The sequence below is a fragment of the Taudactylus pleione genome, unplaced genomic scaffold (assembly GCF_031769625.1).
Source record: "Taudactylus pleione unplaced genomic scaffold, aTauple2 ptg000211l, whole genome shotgun sequence".
Classification (NCBI taxonomy): Eukaryota; Metazoa; Chordata; class Amphibia; order Anura; family Myobatrachidae; genus Taudactylus; species Taudactylus pleione.
The window spans coordinates 549,946-565,603 of record NW_028284613.1 but is presented as its reverse complement, the minus strand read 5'-3'; the positions used below and the strand labels follow the sequence as shown (position 1 = coordinate 565,603).

The 15,658-nt window shown below is 41.4% G+C and overlaps 1 protein-coding gene across 2 annotated transcripts in view; it reads left to right on the top strand.

Moving 5' to 3' along the window:
* The window catches only part of STAG2 (STAG2 cohesin complex component), a 230,982-nt gene that overhangs the window by 76,381 nt on the left and 138,943 nt on the right, over window positions 1–15,658 (top strand). For both annotated transcript variants that reach the window (XM_088478188.1, XM_088478189.1), the window contains exons 6-9: window positions 177–273; window positions 9,086–9,162; window positions 10,938–11,142; window positions 11,370–11,521. In XM_088478188.1, the coding sequence (XP_088334314.1) occupies window positions 177–273; window positions 9,086–9,162; window positions 10,938–11,142; window positions 11,370–11,521 (531 nt within the window). The remainder of the gene's footprint in view (window positions 1–176; window positions 274–9,085; window positions 9,163–10,937; window positions 11,143–11,369; window positions 11,522–15,658) is intronic.

Here is a 15,658-nt window from a genome sequence, read left to right as displayed (position 1 = left end):
CGTTGTGCTTCATATACAGACTCTGGTGCATACAGTTATACAAGTGGGATGTATTCGTAAAGACCACTATTTAAAAAAAATGCTTTAGTAAGACAAACTAATTCATTTAATAATCATGGCCCATTATAGTTCTGCTATGAAAAGATAACCGCTTTCTTTTTTTTTCCCCCTCTTAGTCCGTTGTTGATGATTGGATAGAGGCCTATAAACATAACAAAGATGTAGCACTTCTTGATCTCATAAACTTTTTCATACAGTGTTCAGGATGTAAAGGTATGTTGTCAATATACATTTTAATGTTCTGCCTATTCAATAACTTGCTGTGTATTTGTTTTTCCTCCAAACTCCTGCGCTATATAAATACTTGTGGTGTCTTATGTGTGTTAAATTAACATCTTAAGTGGTACTGAAAACGACAATGAATACATTCTACAACCTCATTTAAGCAATTTCTGTACATGTACAGTATTAAACCAGTAAAATTTGTTTTTCAATCTATACATTTGTTTAGCAACATGGTGAATAATATTTTTCTTTAAAGCATGACAATATATTATTTGCTGAAAGCAAATAATACTTGGTAATAAAAATGTGTTGCCGTAAGTTACTATTTTTGAAAGTTGTGCCAAATGGTTGAAGTAAGACATTTCTCCTGTAGTATCTATTATTGCAAAAATAGTTTTTAGTTATTGAAGCAGCCTATTTTATGACCAGACCAATTTTTACATTTTGAAGATGCCTTTGTTTCAATGTTATGGTGCATACACACGGTCAGACTTGCTAGATGAACAATTTTACCAACGATTTCATGAACGATGAACTATTTCTGACAGCATTTCAATTAATGAAATCGTCCAAATCTGACTGCACACACAGTCGATATCAGATATCGTTATTCGACATGCGGGCACGGGCATCGTTGGTCGATTCATGACCGTGTGTATGCAGCATAAGACTACATTAAATGAGAAAAAAAAACAAAGTGATAAAAACTGGGGTAATGTTGCCTTGTTTTGGGGGAACCTTTTCAGCAATTGTTTGTGGACATTATAGGTGACTATGGCCCCATCATAAAGGTGATTCTGCCGACCTTGCCCATGTTTGCAGTAAACCAAAGCATATAGGTGTGTTTTAATACCAATCCTCCTTTTATTGAAATCTTTAATATGTGAAATGTGACTGGCAGAAAGACGATGACTGTAATAGTTGGGGCTGGTGTGGTAGAACTCGTCATGGATGGATGTGATGTGAGTATGCCTAAATCTAATGGAGCATACACACGGTCAGATTTGTCAGATCTGTCAGATGAACGATTGAACGATTTTACCAAAGATTTGAACGATTTTTGACTGCATTAAAATGAATGGAATCGTCCAAAACTGACTGCAAACACATCAGATGTCAGATATCGTTAATCTGACCATCGGGAACGCGCATCGTTCAAATCGGTCAGCTGACAGATATGTCAGATATGTCAGATTTTCCTTCTGATATGAACGATTAAATTAACGTTCACATCTGAAGAAAAATCTGACCTTGTGTATGCACCATAACCTGAAAATCGTCAGTCGACCGTTGACATTATTGTATCAATATTCTGAACCCATACCAGTTGCTATTAATTTCCAACTGCACTAACAGTGCCCTAAAGTCGTTTTCTGAAAACTATACTCATGACTACTTTATACATCTGGATGTACAGTGTGACTTGTCTTAGTGTTCCACGGTATGATACTATAGCAGTTCTATAATAAAATCGCATCGTGTTTATGTGCATTTACTATTGTGGTCCATTGGGGATCTAGGCACTTTCAGTTCCATGTTATATCTGTTTGTTAAGACCAAATTACTAGTATTCGGATATGTTCTTCCCCATGTTATTTGTTATGACCAGGGGGTAGATTTACTAAAGCTTCTAAAAATGGAAAGGGGTGTTGTTGCCCATAGCAACCAATCCGATTCTATTTATCATTTTGTAGGATGCAATATAGTAATAACAGTTAGATTCTGGTTAGTATGGTCAACACCACCACCTTTCATTTTTAGAAGCTTAGTACATTTATCTTGGCAAGCAGTGCAATAATCCTAGAAAGCTTTTCGAATACAGGTTTGGTAATGCAAGAGTCACTTAGGACAGGAGTAACTACTATGTAATGGGGGAGAGGGGGGGGGGGGAGAGGAGGAGAAACATCTCAAGACCAAATGCCTTGTGAGTGGCAGTAGTGAGTGTTATTGGAAGAGCTCAACATGTCAGATGTAGTAACCAGAAGCAGCCAAAATGCCTCCCAGACCTGGAGAGGTAATGGTAATGGCGGTATCAAACATTGTTTGGGCGCTAATAGATCCCCTGGGGCTATCCAATTAGTCCCGAAGTGCCTGACTCCAGCACTTATCGTGTTTTTTTTTTAATTTATTTTTTTCAGGAATTGATGTGTCCCGAGAAAAAATCCACAAAGTGCAGTTTTTTTCACTTCCGCAGAGGCGAAAACACACAGGTCCGTGAGCTTATCACGGGTCCTATGTGTTTTCGGCCAAAATATCCTATTATTTTGGCCAAAATAATAGGATAGGTAGAAAAAAACATCTGTGAAAAACTCCTGTTTTTTGAAGTTCGTGGCTAATTGGATATCCCCCTTCATTTTCTAAGAATTGTTTCACCACATATGTTCACTGGAAATGAAGGCATGGATGCTGGATTAGAAACATTTTACTTTGGAAGTAGCTGCTAAGGCCTATGTTCAATTAGCCGTGATAATTTCTACTTTTCCGCCTACATCGCGTGTTTTGGAACATGCAGAAAGTGCTGTCAGAAATGGGGAAATCGGCCAGAACCCCCAAAAAAGATGCACCTACATTGGGGATCACTATAGATGCCCCCGATTAGCCCTAATGAAGGTATTTGGGGTACTTAAGTTGTGCCATATTTTTTGGAGGAAATAACTACTCCCAGCAACTTTGGGGTGCATGAAAATGGGTGCTAAAGTGGTTTTAAATTACGTAAAAAAACACCTGCCGCAAGCACCTGCAATAAAAAAAAAAAACACCTGCCCCATACTTGGGGACTCCCAGAAATCTATTTAGCTAGTTTTTAAATTTGTCCCCCAACTTTGTACTTTTTCGCCCCAAATTGAAAGTACTTTTTTGTGGTTTTCTAAAGTCTTTTTTTTTTTTTTTTTTTTTTTGACACCGCTTAACTTTGGGGGACTGTCCTAAGGGTGCAGGGGGGTTGCACCCCAAAACCGCAATTATGCACTTTTTTCCGCCTGCTATTCATTTAAGCCTATTACATTGCATTGACTTTCCGCGCATGCAAAATATCTTTGCAATTGAATACGGCGATAGTTTTCAGCCTGGCGAAATGACTTCATCCGTGATACTTTTATGCGGATTCCGACTTTTCCCCGCTAATTGAATACTGCCCTAAATTGGAAAAACAGTATGTTCAGCCTTCTTGGCAGAAGCTACAGTTCAAAAGTTGTTCCAAAGGATTGTGTGTGCAGTGCAATACCTCTTGTGTGCAGCAAGTAAGCAGACGCTCAAGAATTGCCAGTCAGCCACTGGAGCCCCTGATGGAGAGAGAATATTATGACTGCAGGAAGAGTGGTCACCAGAGGGAGAACTGTCAACAGCTCATATACACCAGATGTGTGACTTTAACCTGTCTGAGTCCTAAAGCACAGTTTGCTTGTCTGACCAGCACATGTGAATTCCTAGTGCACTCAATGTAGTGTGGAGGGGAAATGAGTGAAAGTCACTTCTAATACTAAAAGGCCATCAACAAAAAGTCTAAATGAAACCACTGCTGTGAACTGAGACTTGGCATGCTTGCATTCCTCTATAACTATGGTGAACCTCAACCCTATTGATCCTGCTGCTGCTGTATTGCAAGGTCACCCTGCCACGGTCACAGAGACGGATGGACTGCAGAGAGAAGACCAAAAGCAAGTGTATGTCTTGATTTGGGATTTGATAAAGAGGTCCTGGATATTGCAGGCATGGATGGCCTCCCAACAGATGCGGTCCTGGGGATCGATCTTGACCAAGAGAAGCTCCTAGACTACCATTTTCAGCAAAGAGTGAAAGTTTCAAGCATCCAAAAATATGCTGCACCCAGCATGCATTTTGCCTCTAGAGAATCCTTAGCCTTACCTGAATTTGTATTGCTACCCAGTGATGTTTCTATCCCAAATGGAACACCAGCTCTAGTAGTGAGTAATGAGAGACCTTAATAGCTTCAACTTCAACCCCCCTGTTGTATGTCCTTGCCTTCTAGTGGAAGGGATTATCTGATCTATGATCCCTCTCTCAAAGGCACAAGTTGCCAATCTAGAAGCTGCCTTTTAGGGTAGAGATAGAATTGTGGAGTTTGATCTGGCAGAAAAGGGCTTTTGTGCTGGGATTATGCCACACAGTATACAGAGCAATGTTGACCTTTCTATGTAGTTGATATGTCACTAGCAATACTTGAGCAGAGTAGAATTCTCCAGTGAGATCTTATTCATTCAAAGGATGTGGTCTGGGTAAATTATTCCTCTGACTGTGAAATGGAGTAAGGCACCTCACATCACCCCCTACCGTCCCCAGGCTTATGGAATGTGTGAGTGGTTCAATCCTGGAGTAGATAGATGCTGCAGGCATTTCTCGTTTTCCTTACCACAACATACATTTGCTGTTTGGAAGGTGCTACAGGAGTTCTTACTATTTCTTGACCTTCCAAGTTATTGTATGATAGAGTAAAGGGACCACGTGATCACGTTCTGGGAGCCTTGAGAAGGGGAGTTTCTTCACTCAAGATGTTTCTGTGGTGGTCATGTGAATATGCTTTTAGATCAGTTAGAAATTATGCAAATTAACCTTGCAAAAACATAGACTAAGTAGGAAACTTTACATGATCAGAGCATGTGTGCTTGAATTTATCGGGTCAAGTAGAAGGTGCTTGTTCAGTCGGTAACCAATGTTTGCAGCTTACCAATGGATATGCTAGGCGAAGGTGTGAAGAGGAATTTACTGGTGTGCAAACTTAGTATGTCCGTAAGTGAGACTAACTGAAGTCACTGGTGCAGTCCTAAGACACAGTTCAGTTGACAGCCAGGCTGGGCTTCTTTACAGATGCTTCATATGGAAACTAGAGTTGTGCGGGTTCGGTTTTACCCGGATTTACTCGGTTCTTTATGCCAAAATAATCATAAGTTCGGACTTGTTTTATTGGCTATCCAAAACACGTGATAGCCGGTAGCCAATAAAATGTAGTTTTTGAGATCCAAGTAAAACCGAACCCGCTCATCTCTAATGGAAACTGCTCAAGGATAGGCCATTAAGACATCATGCTTACCGATTCTTATCAGATGCGTAGGAGAATATATACAGGATGGAATAGGAGATTCTATAGCTAGGTGTTACACAGACTCTTCAGATTTTATGTACATCCACTGCTTTGCTCTCCAAGAATGTCTAAACACTGTTCTGTGTAAATTATTGCTGATTGAGCAAAGTGACTTTGTATGGCACCTCTCCCCTTCCCACATTGAAATTTGTTAGGTGAATTGGCACATTTCTTTTGACTTGAATTTGAGGTATTGCCATATACCATTGACCCCTGAGGCTTGACTGGTCATCATTTTTTATCCCTCAGTCCATCAAGGTGCTGGTGATGGGTCTGGTGGTAGAGTAATACCAGCTGGTGCAGTCAGTGACGACAGGTTACTGATGGTAAGTGGCGAAACAATGCAGATCTGTAAAAGCCCTTCCTAGACTGGATTGCAGAGTAAACCTGGGTACACACCTATACAATCACACATTAGATGGTGAACAAGCCTCTCAGCAGGCGAAACGCGCGTCCAGGGGCATACTAGGACATGGTCTGGCAGGTTTACATGCCGACCATCCTTTCCTTCCTCTGATCTGTACCAAGGGTAACTGTATCACTCGCTCAGACATCCGTGTCTGTTCCTATGTTTACCTTATTTATACCAGTCTTTTCTTGTGACTTTGCTTGATGCCATAATTAAGGGTGAACTAATCACACACATAGGAGTCTAAGGTGCTTTCTCTGTGCGCTCTAAAAACCATCCTCCATACCTATTTGCCATGTTGTATCACAAACATTTAGGTCAGCGTATGGTGCTGACATATACACGCACACACTATAGCATACCAGACTACCCTCTGTAATGGTACATGAAACATACCCTGCAATTTTAGTGATATATTACGTACAATCAGCCATCTAAAGCCATATAACCCATTAACATCAGCCAAGGATTAGCATTATTATCTGATGACACTGTGTAATAACAAACTCTGTGATACTAATAATGTGCTATACATGTTGTTGGCATTATTTAACAAACATATTTTTGGTCTTAGAGTCTCTTATTCTTGAATGTACCCTTACAGAGTATATTACTGAAGTGTATATCTGCTATCTATGGGTAACAGTAAGACCTCATGTTATTCCAGCATGATGATGTAAATATAAGATACATCTTATTAGCTACATAGTTTGATAACAGCAAAACCTTGTTGCATATAAGTGTGGTAACAGTTATACCAGATAGAACATCACCTTATGCTACCAGGTATTACCTATGCGTATCCCCAATCACAGATCCTCAGTGAAACTAATCTGTGCCCATTCTGTGAGAATACTATCCACCTGCATAAGCTCAGCTGAGAAGTTACTGAGACATCTGATTAGACTTCGTACTGTGCTATCCCTATCCTATATTACTGTGTATATTATGTAGATGATCTGATAAGAACCTGACACGAGGGATTTCCCTGTGCATGTAAATTATTTTGGGTCATAAAGGAAACGTACAAGAGAACAATGGTTCTTTTACATCATTATTCCACTAAAGTATTTTCGCCTTTGCTTATTGCATCTTGTGATTTCTTTATCTCTAACAATCACTTTCCCTGTTTGATGTGACAATTTCAGTATTTACTGAGTTTCAGTATCTCATACCAGTTATTACATCAATCACTCAATTAATTTATGGATACATATTTCATTGTTATCCTTTTTTTTTTCTTTCTACTTTTTGGAGACATATTTTTAATGGATGAATAATGTTTAGTGGAGAAACAATGCAGATCTGTAAAAACCCTTACTAGACTGGATTGCAGAGTAAAGCTGGGTACACACCTATACAATCACACATTCGATGCGACAGTTTGATCGACAATGCTCCCGTTCGGAAGTGCCTATCACAGTCCCGATAAGCGCGTACACAAATACAATCCAATGTGCGACCTTCGATCTTGTGCTGCCGAAATATTGCAAGGCAATTATTGTACCAGCGTACACATTTTCCCGATTTCAGACTGCCCTCACATTGGGTGTACCTAAAATTAACATAATGGGCAGGAAGGGGTGTGATTATGAGACCAAAACAAACCTACGTGAAAATTGTCAGAGCTATTACGTCCGTTCGCTTCTGAACTAGCTACAGCAAGTTGTGGAACTACACTCTCCAACAAGCCAAGCATTGCAGTATAGGTGGTGGGGTAAAGGTAAAAAATTGGAGTATATGTACATGAAGAGGAGCGTTGCACATAGAATGCTTCATGAGCTTCCTGAGTATAATTATACACGCCCAGAGAGGCAGCCCCAGGTTTGTTGTACAATCGTAAGATCGGTGGAAGGTGCATACACACAGCACTTCTGGTACTACCAGGTCCTGTTGAATCAGATGGAAATTAAACTGCACAGAAGATGCGATCCTCCGATTTGACCAGTTCCTCCGATCTGACTAGTTTTCATCCGATAAAACAGGATCGAATGTGCGTACACACTCTTTCAATATCGAGCGAACATCTCGAGATCGAAAGAACGGGCTGATGATTGTATAGGTGTGTTCCCAGCTTAAGCCTATCCTGGCAACATATTGTTTTCTAATCACATTTTGAATTTTGTTTGCAATTTGGCTGAATCCATTGCAGAGTACTCCGAATTGGTTAAGACCCTTAAAAAATGTACTTGTTACATTTATCTAGTTTAGTAATTCAATTATTATTGACCTGCTCATACTAAACACTTATGGTGCATACACACTGGGCGATCAGGAAACACAGTACGATTACGACATCGTAATCGTACAGTCGTTCCTGATCCACTGTAGTGGCTACACTGAATGATCAGTCATTCAGTGTAGGCTCCCTCCCTCATCACTGAACATGCACAATCTGTCGACACATTGTGCTGCATGTTCATGTGATGGACAATGTCGGAAACGACCAGCGGGAGCGCACATCGCTAGTCATTTCTGTCATTATAGTGCACGATTACTGAGCGATTGCACGATTATGATGTCGTAATCGTGCAATCGCTCAGTAATATCGCCCAGTGTGTACACACCATTATGGCCACTGTTGAGCAATTTTTTTATTTTTTTTTTATAGCTTACACATTGTTTTCTAGCAGTGACTGAAAATAACTTCTTTTGATAAGCACTGGAAAACATTAACTCTCAAGGCTTGTTCACGCAAGCTCTTTCTTGTGCTGTGCTGCTTCCAGAATGATACGGGACAGCAGTGATAAATGGATTTTCAGAGTTCGCATAGCAAAATTGATATCCACACCATCTTCTCTGTTATACTCCGAGCTGTGCATCACTGCTGCCTCTGTGTGGAATAATAATCTCTGTGCTGCACAATTTCGTCTGGTGGGTTTTCCTAGTTGTATTTCGTTTGGATCTCAGCTTCAGAAAGTTATTTTGTATGGATGAGCCCTAAAAATAAAGTGAGTGATAATGTCTCCCTTAACTAAAAGCCATGCACAAAAAAAGCAGAAGTCAAGTTGGTACTAATTATGTTCATACATTTGGCTACTTATGAAAATGTTTTATTTTGCAGCAGATGTTTAATTAAAAATGCTTTAATCTTCGATAAGGAACTCTCATGGGAACAAAGTCATGGTGAGGTGCATGAAAGATGCTGAAAAAAATGACAATGTCTTTAATGTACTAGCACCCTTTATAGAAGCACTTTAAAGTTTTGCAACAAGATTAAGCTGATTTCTAGCTTACATAAAAAAAAATTATTAACTAATTTAACAGCATTTAAACATACTTTTGACCAACAGGTGTTGTCACTGGTGACATGTTTCGGCATATGCAGAATTCTGAAATAATTAGAAGAATGACTGAAGAGTTTGATGAGGTATCTTTTAACTGTCATAATATTTTTGGTCTGCAGGCAAAGGTTATTGAACTTTCTGGGGGGAATTCAATTGTTTGCGCTGGCGGCTGTTAAGCCACATATCCACTACACGATATTGCTCCATGAGTCATTAACAACTTTGGGCACCCTTGTATCGTATCTGTTCGGCTGAACAACTAGGATTTTTCGTCCGAAAATACATAGGTCTGTAAACTTATCACGGATCATATGTGTTTTTGTCATCGGGGCGACAAAAACACAGAATGTGTCAGGGATTATTCTTCTGGACACATCAGGTTCTGAAAAAAAAATCCCGGCGTCTGAACGGCTTTCGGCGCTAATTGTATAGCCCTGGAGATTGATTAGCACCGAATAATGTTCAGGGCTAATTGGATTCCGGCCTATGGCCCATATTCAATTAGGTAGCGAAGAGTCCGTGCTGGACTTTTTTCGCTCCACATCAGAGCATTTCTGGGGATAAAGAATCGGGCGCGTGCCCGCTTTATTCAATTTAAAATGAGCGAAAACGGGACCCGGCGAATTGGGTTCTACAAAAAAAAGGGAATTTTCGGGAATTAATTGTAGGACCCCTTAAAGATGTCCAGACATGGGGGATCACTATGGGTACCCCCATTTTTACCTGCAGAAGAAAATCCGGTTTTTAAATAGCCGCGGCGGGTGTTTTTTCCCCAGCATTGAAGAAGTGATGCAGAAGAGCACTTAGGTGTTTTTTTTTAAGTGGTCCCATCAAATTTGGGGTACATGAAAATGGGTGCTAGCATATTTTTAAGTCCCTAAAGTAATTTTTTTTTAAATTCTGCAAAAATGCACCTGCCGCTAATAGCCTATTCTAGAAAACACCTGCCGCATACTTACAGAATAAATTTTTTTGGGGTGTCACTATTTTTTTTTTAAAACCTTTTTTTTAAGATCGTTTATTTTTAAATGTCATTCCCAGGGGTGCAGGTTATTTTTTTTAAGCCTGCATCCCTAAACTCCAATTCTGCCCTTTTTTTTGCCATGTAAAACATGGTGAAAAGATATCCTCTTTTTTTTTTTTCGAACCTGCGAAAAGGCTTTGAAATGGAATAGAAATAGGCAAAAATTACATCATCGGCTATAATTTATCGCCAATTCCGACTCTTCGCAGCCTAATTGTATACCCCCCCCTATGTAGTAAAGGGCCTGTAAATTGTGTATTTAAATAAACAAATCCTGTAAAAAGTAACTTGGTGGATCTTAAACAGCTGGATAATCAGATGATGTTATCTGCAACTCTTCTCTTGTATCCTCTTGAGGAGTGACACTGAAATAGGAAATTAACAGTGCCAAGTGCCCACATCCTAAGTGTTTTCTGTATAAAGGGGACTCTGTAAAAGGGCATGAAAGGATGGTAGTGCAGAGGAGTGCACTTAGCAATATTTCCTGCAGTGAGAACCTTCCCAGGACAGGTGCCACCTGACTAGCATATAACTGCTTTTTAGTTAGATGTAATCCAAAAAACATTTTTTAAGATCCTCACTAGGGACAATATAAGGTCACCTGGCATGGTTTTAAAATCCACCTGGCATGGTTTTAAATTGTTTAAGGTCTGACATTTTAATTATATCCCTTAATCTAGTCTCCTTTCTCATTATTTTGTGTGTGTAAATCTCTAATAAATAGTTCATATTGTTTCAGTTACAGCATCAACCCTGGTCATTTCATTTTGAAATATGTAATGATTATATTTGCTGTATTTGTGGTTTATGTAATATACTTTATTTTTTTTGTAGGATAGTGGAGACTACCCATTAACAATGGCAGGACCACAATGGAAGAAATTTAAATACAGCTTTTGTGAGTTTATTGGTGTTTTGGTACGCCAATGTCAGTACAGCATTATATATGATGAGTATATGATGGACACAGTCATCTCTCTTCTCACTGGACTTTCTGACTCACAAGTTCGAGCTTTTCGACATACAAGTACATTGGCAGGTCTGTATTTAATCATATATTTTCCCTGTCCCTAATTATTTTATTTTTTTGCTTTACCACTTTATGTAATCCTTATTGACATATCTTTTACTTTTTTATTTTTTTTGAGGGCTGAAGTTATGTTTATGGATTTACCCCTATGTATTGTCACCCCACAAGCATCATCATCATTGAGATTAGCTGGGTAAATTGTTTGCTGTATAATTAATTTACATTCCTGCTTTTAGCTATGAAATTGATGACAGCCTTGGTTAATGTTGCTCTTAACCTAAGCATAAACATGGACAATACACAAAGGCAGTATGAGGCGGAAAGGAACAAGATAATTGGAAAACGAGCCAATGACAGACTGGAGCTTTTACTGCAGAAGCGAAAAGAGGTCAGAAAAAAAAAAATAAAACTTAAATTGGAATGCTGATTTAGTAGTAAAACACAAATTTCTGCAATTTATTCTTGTGGTTTTAAATGTTTACGCCAAAAACTTTTCATAACGTTTTGCGTGGAGTTGAAGGAGTTAATAAAAAAGCCATTTCAAGCCATTCCCACTTCAATTTGCTATTCGCATTATAGGGGATTTAAATAAACAGTACAACAAATTGAAAGAGGCCAAGGAGTATATATAATATACTGCGGACTGCATGCATCGGCGAGTCCCGTGCGAGACTGCCCGATCTTATAAAGTAGCAGTTATTTAAAAGGCAAAATCAACCTGGTTTTGCCTTTTAAATGACTGCTACATCCGTCAGTCTCGTATGGAACTTGCCAATGACTGCAAATACGCATGCTATTACATATAGCCCCAAGTGTTAATTTAGAGGAAAATAGGGGCATGTATAGGAAGTGTGTGTGTTTAGAAGTGGAGATGTTGCCCATAGCAACCATTCAGATTCTAGCTATTATCTTCTAGAAGGTGCTAGTTAAATGTTAATTAGAATCTGATTGGTTGCTATGGGAAACATCTCCACTTATAAAACCCCGCTCTTTAGTAAATATACCCCAAGTTAGACTGTTGATCATCAGGCACCTGGCAGATATAGCAAACTGCTCATTTATGGGGACCATAATGGATATAGAATTTTTCTATATTAACCTCAAATCCATCAAAAATATATTTTGTTTTAGATGTAGTTCTTTAACTTTTGGATACTTAAAAAAATGAAATACTATGTCTTCTTCTGACTGGGGGAGATTAAATTGTTTCTCTGGTCGTCCTTAGGGGACACAGGCTTCTACACTCATTATAGGTGGCTAAGCTGGAGTCTGGGCACCGAATAGTAAAATTTCTCTACCCAGCAGCCCAAGCTCCATCTCTTCTATACCCTTCCTGCAGACCAGAGGGACAGTTTTGTTTGGTGACTGCAAGAAGCGGGCGTTGTTTTACAGGAGCTGCTTTTAAGCAGCCTCATTTAAGTGTTTTTTATTTTCTTTTATTGAGCAGGCATTGAGTCAGCGTCCTATAGTACGCCCTCACAGTGCTCAACCGAGCCCCAGCGCCGGTGGCACCTCGGCCGAGCTCCACAGTGCACAACACGGCAGCAGCTGGACACAGCGGGGAGCAGGTAAGGTGCCTCCCTGCTTGCAATGAGCCGCACACATCGCGGCTGAGACCATCGGCTGTGGGGGGCCCAGGTTGTGTCCGCACACCCACTAGACAACCAGGGCAGCTCTAGGCCACAGGGCACTACAAATTGTGGCGACCATTGCCCTGGGGTTCATGCCAGAAGGGGGAGATGGGCTTTCCGTGTTAGCCCATCCCCCACCCCTAAGCATGTTCCCTCTCAGCAGGCATCCTGCCACAGGGCTCACTCCTCCTCTTTTGTCCTCCTAGAAACGCTGAGCGGCCATTTTATGCACTGTCTGCCATAGCATCTCTTCAAAGAGCAGCATGGGCTCCTTGTCTCCCAGTATACCTCACTCTCCTGGTCAGGTTATACATTAAGCTCCTTCCTCCCCTGTTGGGGTTGATTACACTAGAGTGAACACAGATTTTTCTATTGGCATTCACAAGTTTATATCACTTTCTACATAGCCCAACTTATTTGAGATATTGTGGTGCTTTACCATACTTTGCACCGCCCTTTACTAGCACACCACTGTTTGGCAACTTTTGTCTGTGGGGACATCCTTGGATTTTTGTTAACATGTCTTCCAAGGGCCACAGCTTCCAATCAGGAACCTGCATGGGCTTCTACGCTTTCACAGGTAATGTTGCCATTAGTTAATCAGCTTGCCATTCCCAGGCCTGCTGTCTACCTACAGGTGTGGGCCAGGTCGCCAGTGATATTCCTACTCAGGGTGATTCGCAACCTGCTGATGTTGAACCACCATGGATGTAGTCCTTCATTCAGCCAGTGCAGGGTCTGGTGCATGTGTCCCTCTCTGTTTATGACTCATAATCAGAGGTTTCCTTGGATCACCAGGATAATCTTTCCATTACCTCAGATGTCGAAGCCGCCTCTATTCTGGAGGACTCCCTACCACAGGTGGATGTTGAGGCCCTGATCAAGGCAGTTAGTTCTACACTTGCGATCAAGGACTCTGAGCAGACATCTAAGTCGGATGCTTTGATATTTAAAGCTAACGGCTGAGTTCCCTCCTTCTGCTCAACTTGAGGAACTCAATTAGCGGAGGCTTCGGCTCACCCTAACAAGCCTTTCCAAGTCTCTAAGCGCATTGGTGCCTTTTATCTGCTACCTGCTGTGTATTGAGCCAAATGAGTCTTCTCTGGTAGATGCTCACATCGCCGAGCTAGTCAAATCCACTACCCTTCCTCTACTTAAGGATCTGATGGATAGGAAGTTAGAGAGCATCCTTTAAAGCGTTTTTTTTTTTCTCTGCAATGCTTGAGCTATTACACGCCCAGCCCTTGCGTCCACTTGGGCGGCTGAGGCCATATTCCCTAGAAGACTGTCTCCATTTTGATGTCCACAGAACAGAGTTTTTGTCTACGGAGGAACATATCCGAGAAGCAGGTTCCTCTAGGGGAGGCGGCCATTGACACAGGCATATTAACCTTTAAGGTGTCTGCTTTTGCTGTGGCAGCCAAGAGAACCCTCCTGGTGCGCCAAAGGCTCTAAGAAGGCCCTGGAAGCTCTCCCTTTTTCAGGAGAAGTTCTCTTTGGCCCAGAATTGGACAAGCTTGTGGCTACGGTTACTGCATCCAAGACTGCTTTCTTTCTCTCTGCGGCAGCCCCTAAGTCTCAAACTTCTAATTTTCGCTCCTTTCATCCGCAAGAAAGGCCAAGGGTCAGCCTTTCTCCAGGTTCCTGGGTTCTTCCACTAATTGCTCCAATTCCAGAAGAAAACAGACCTGATCCACCAGACGTCCTTCTACCAAGCCTGACGCTTGACGGGGCAGGTCCCCACCTGGGGCACCTCAGCGTGGGAGGCCGACTTCTGCTTTTCGGCAACGACGACTGACGTCTGGGTAAGATGGGTGGTTTCCCAGAGCTACGCCCTCACCCTTCGGTAACGTCCTCCAGCCCAATAAATAAATATATATATATATTATAATTTTTTTTTTTTTTACAGGCCTTCCAGTATATCTAAGAAAAGCAGAAGTGCTGCTGGAGTCCATTCAGCCCCTTCTGGCCTCCAAAGTAATTTGTCCCTGTTCCCCAGTCCCAAAGGGGCACTGGCTTCTATGCTATCCTCTTCTTAGTACAGAAGCCAGATGACTCCTTTCGACCCATACTCAATCTGAAGCCGCTGAACAGGTACTTTCGAGTTCCCAAGAACCACATGGAGGTTCTGCCGCTCCATCATTCTGGCTCTGGAACTAGGGGATTTCATGACCTCCCTAGATGTCCGGAATGGCTATTTAGATGTTCCCATCAGTCCGTCACCAGCGCTTTCTCAGGTTTGCGTTTCAGGAGGAACACTTTCAGTTTCAAGCATTGCCATTTGAATGGCTCCTCATGTGTTCACGAAAGTCATTGAGCACACCTCCGGCTCTTTGAATGATCTTCTCTTGGCCCAGTCGCCAGATATGCTACAGGAGCACATTCGTCTCCAATAGACGCTCACTCATCAATTGGCGAAAATCCACCTTGATTCCATCTCCGGAAATGCTACATTTGGGTGCCTTACTGGATCCTTGGGTGTGGCAGATATTCCTTCCCTTGGACAAACCATGGTCCTTACGGACAAAATTTTAACTCTTGTGGGACAACGTTGAGTCTCTGTTCTCTCTTGCATGCAGGTCCTGGGCTCTCTAGTCTCCACCTTCAACATGGTGGAGTATGCAAAGTTTCATTCCCATCCATTACAATATGAGATTCTGCCAAGGTGGAGAAAGTGCCATCTGCATCTCAAGTTACAGACGATCATTCTCTCTCCATATGTTGTCACTCCCTCTTGTGGTGGCTCCACCAGTCCCACCTAGACAAGGGCCGCCTATTTTGGATTCAGGACTGTCGTGCTCACAACCGATTTAAATCTTTAGGGGTTGGGGCGGTGACTGGTCATCAGGATTTTCAATGTCTGTGGATGTCCCAGGAGAGTCTGCTACCCAGCA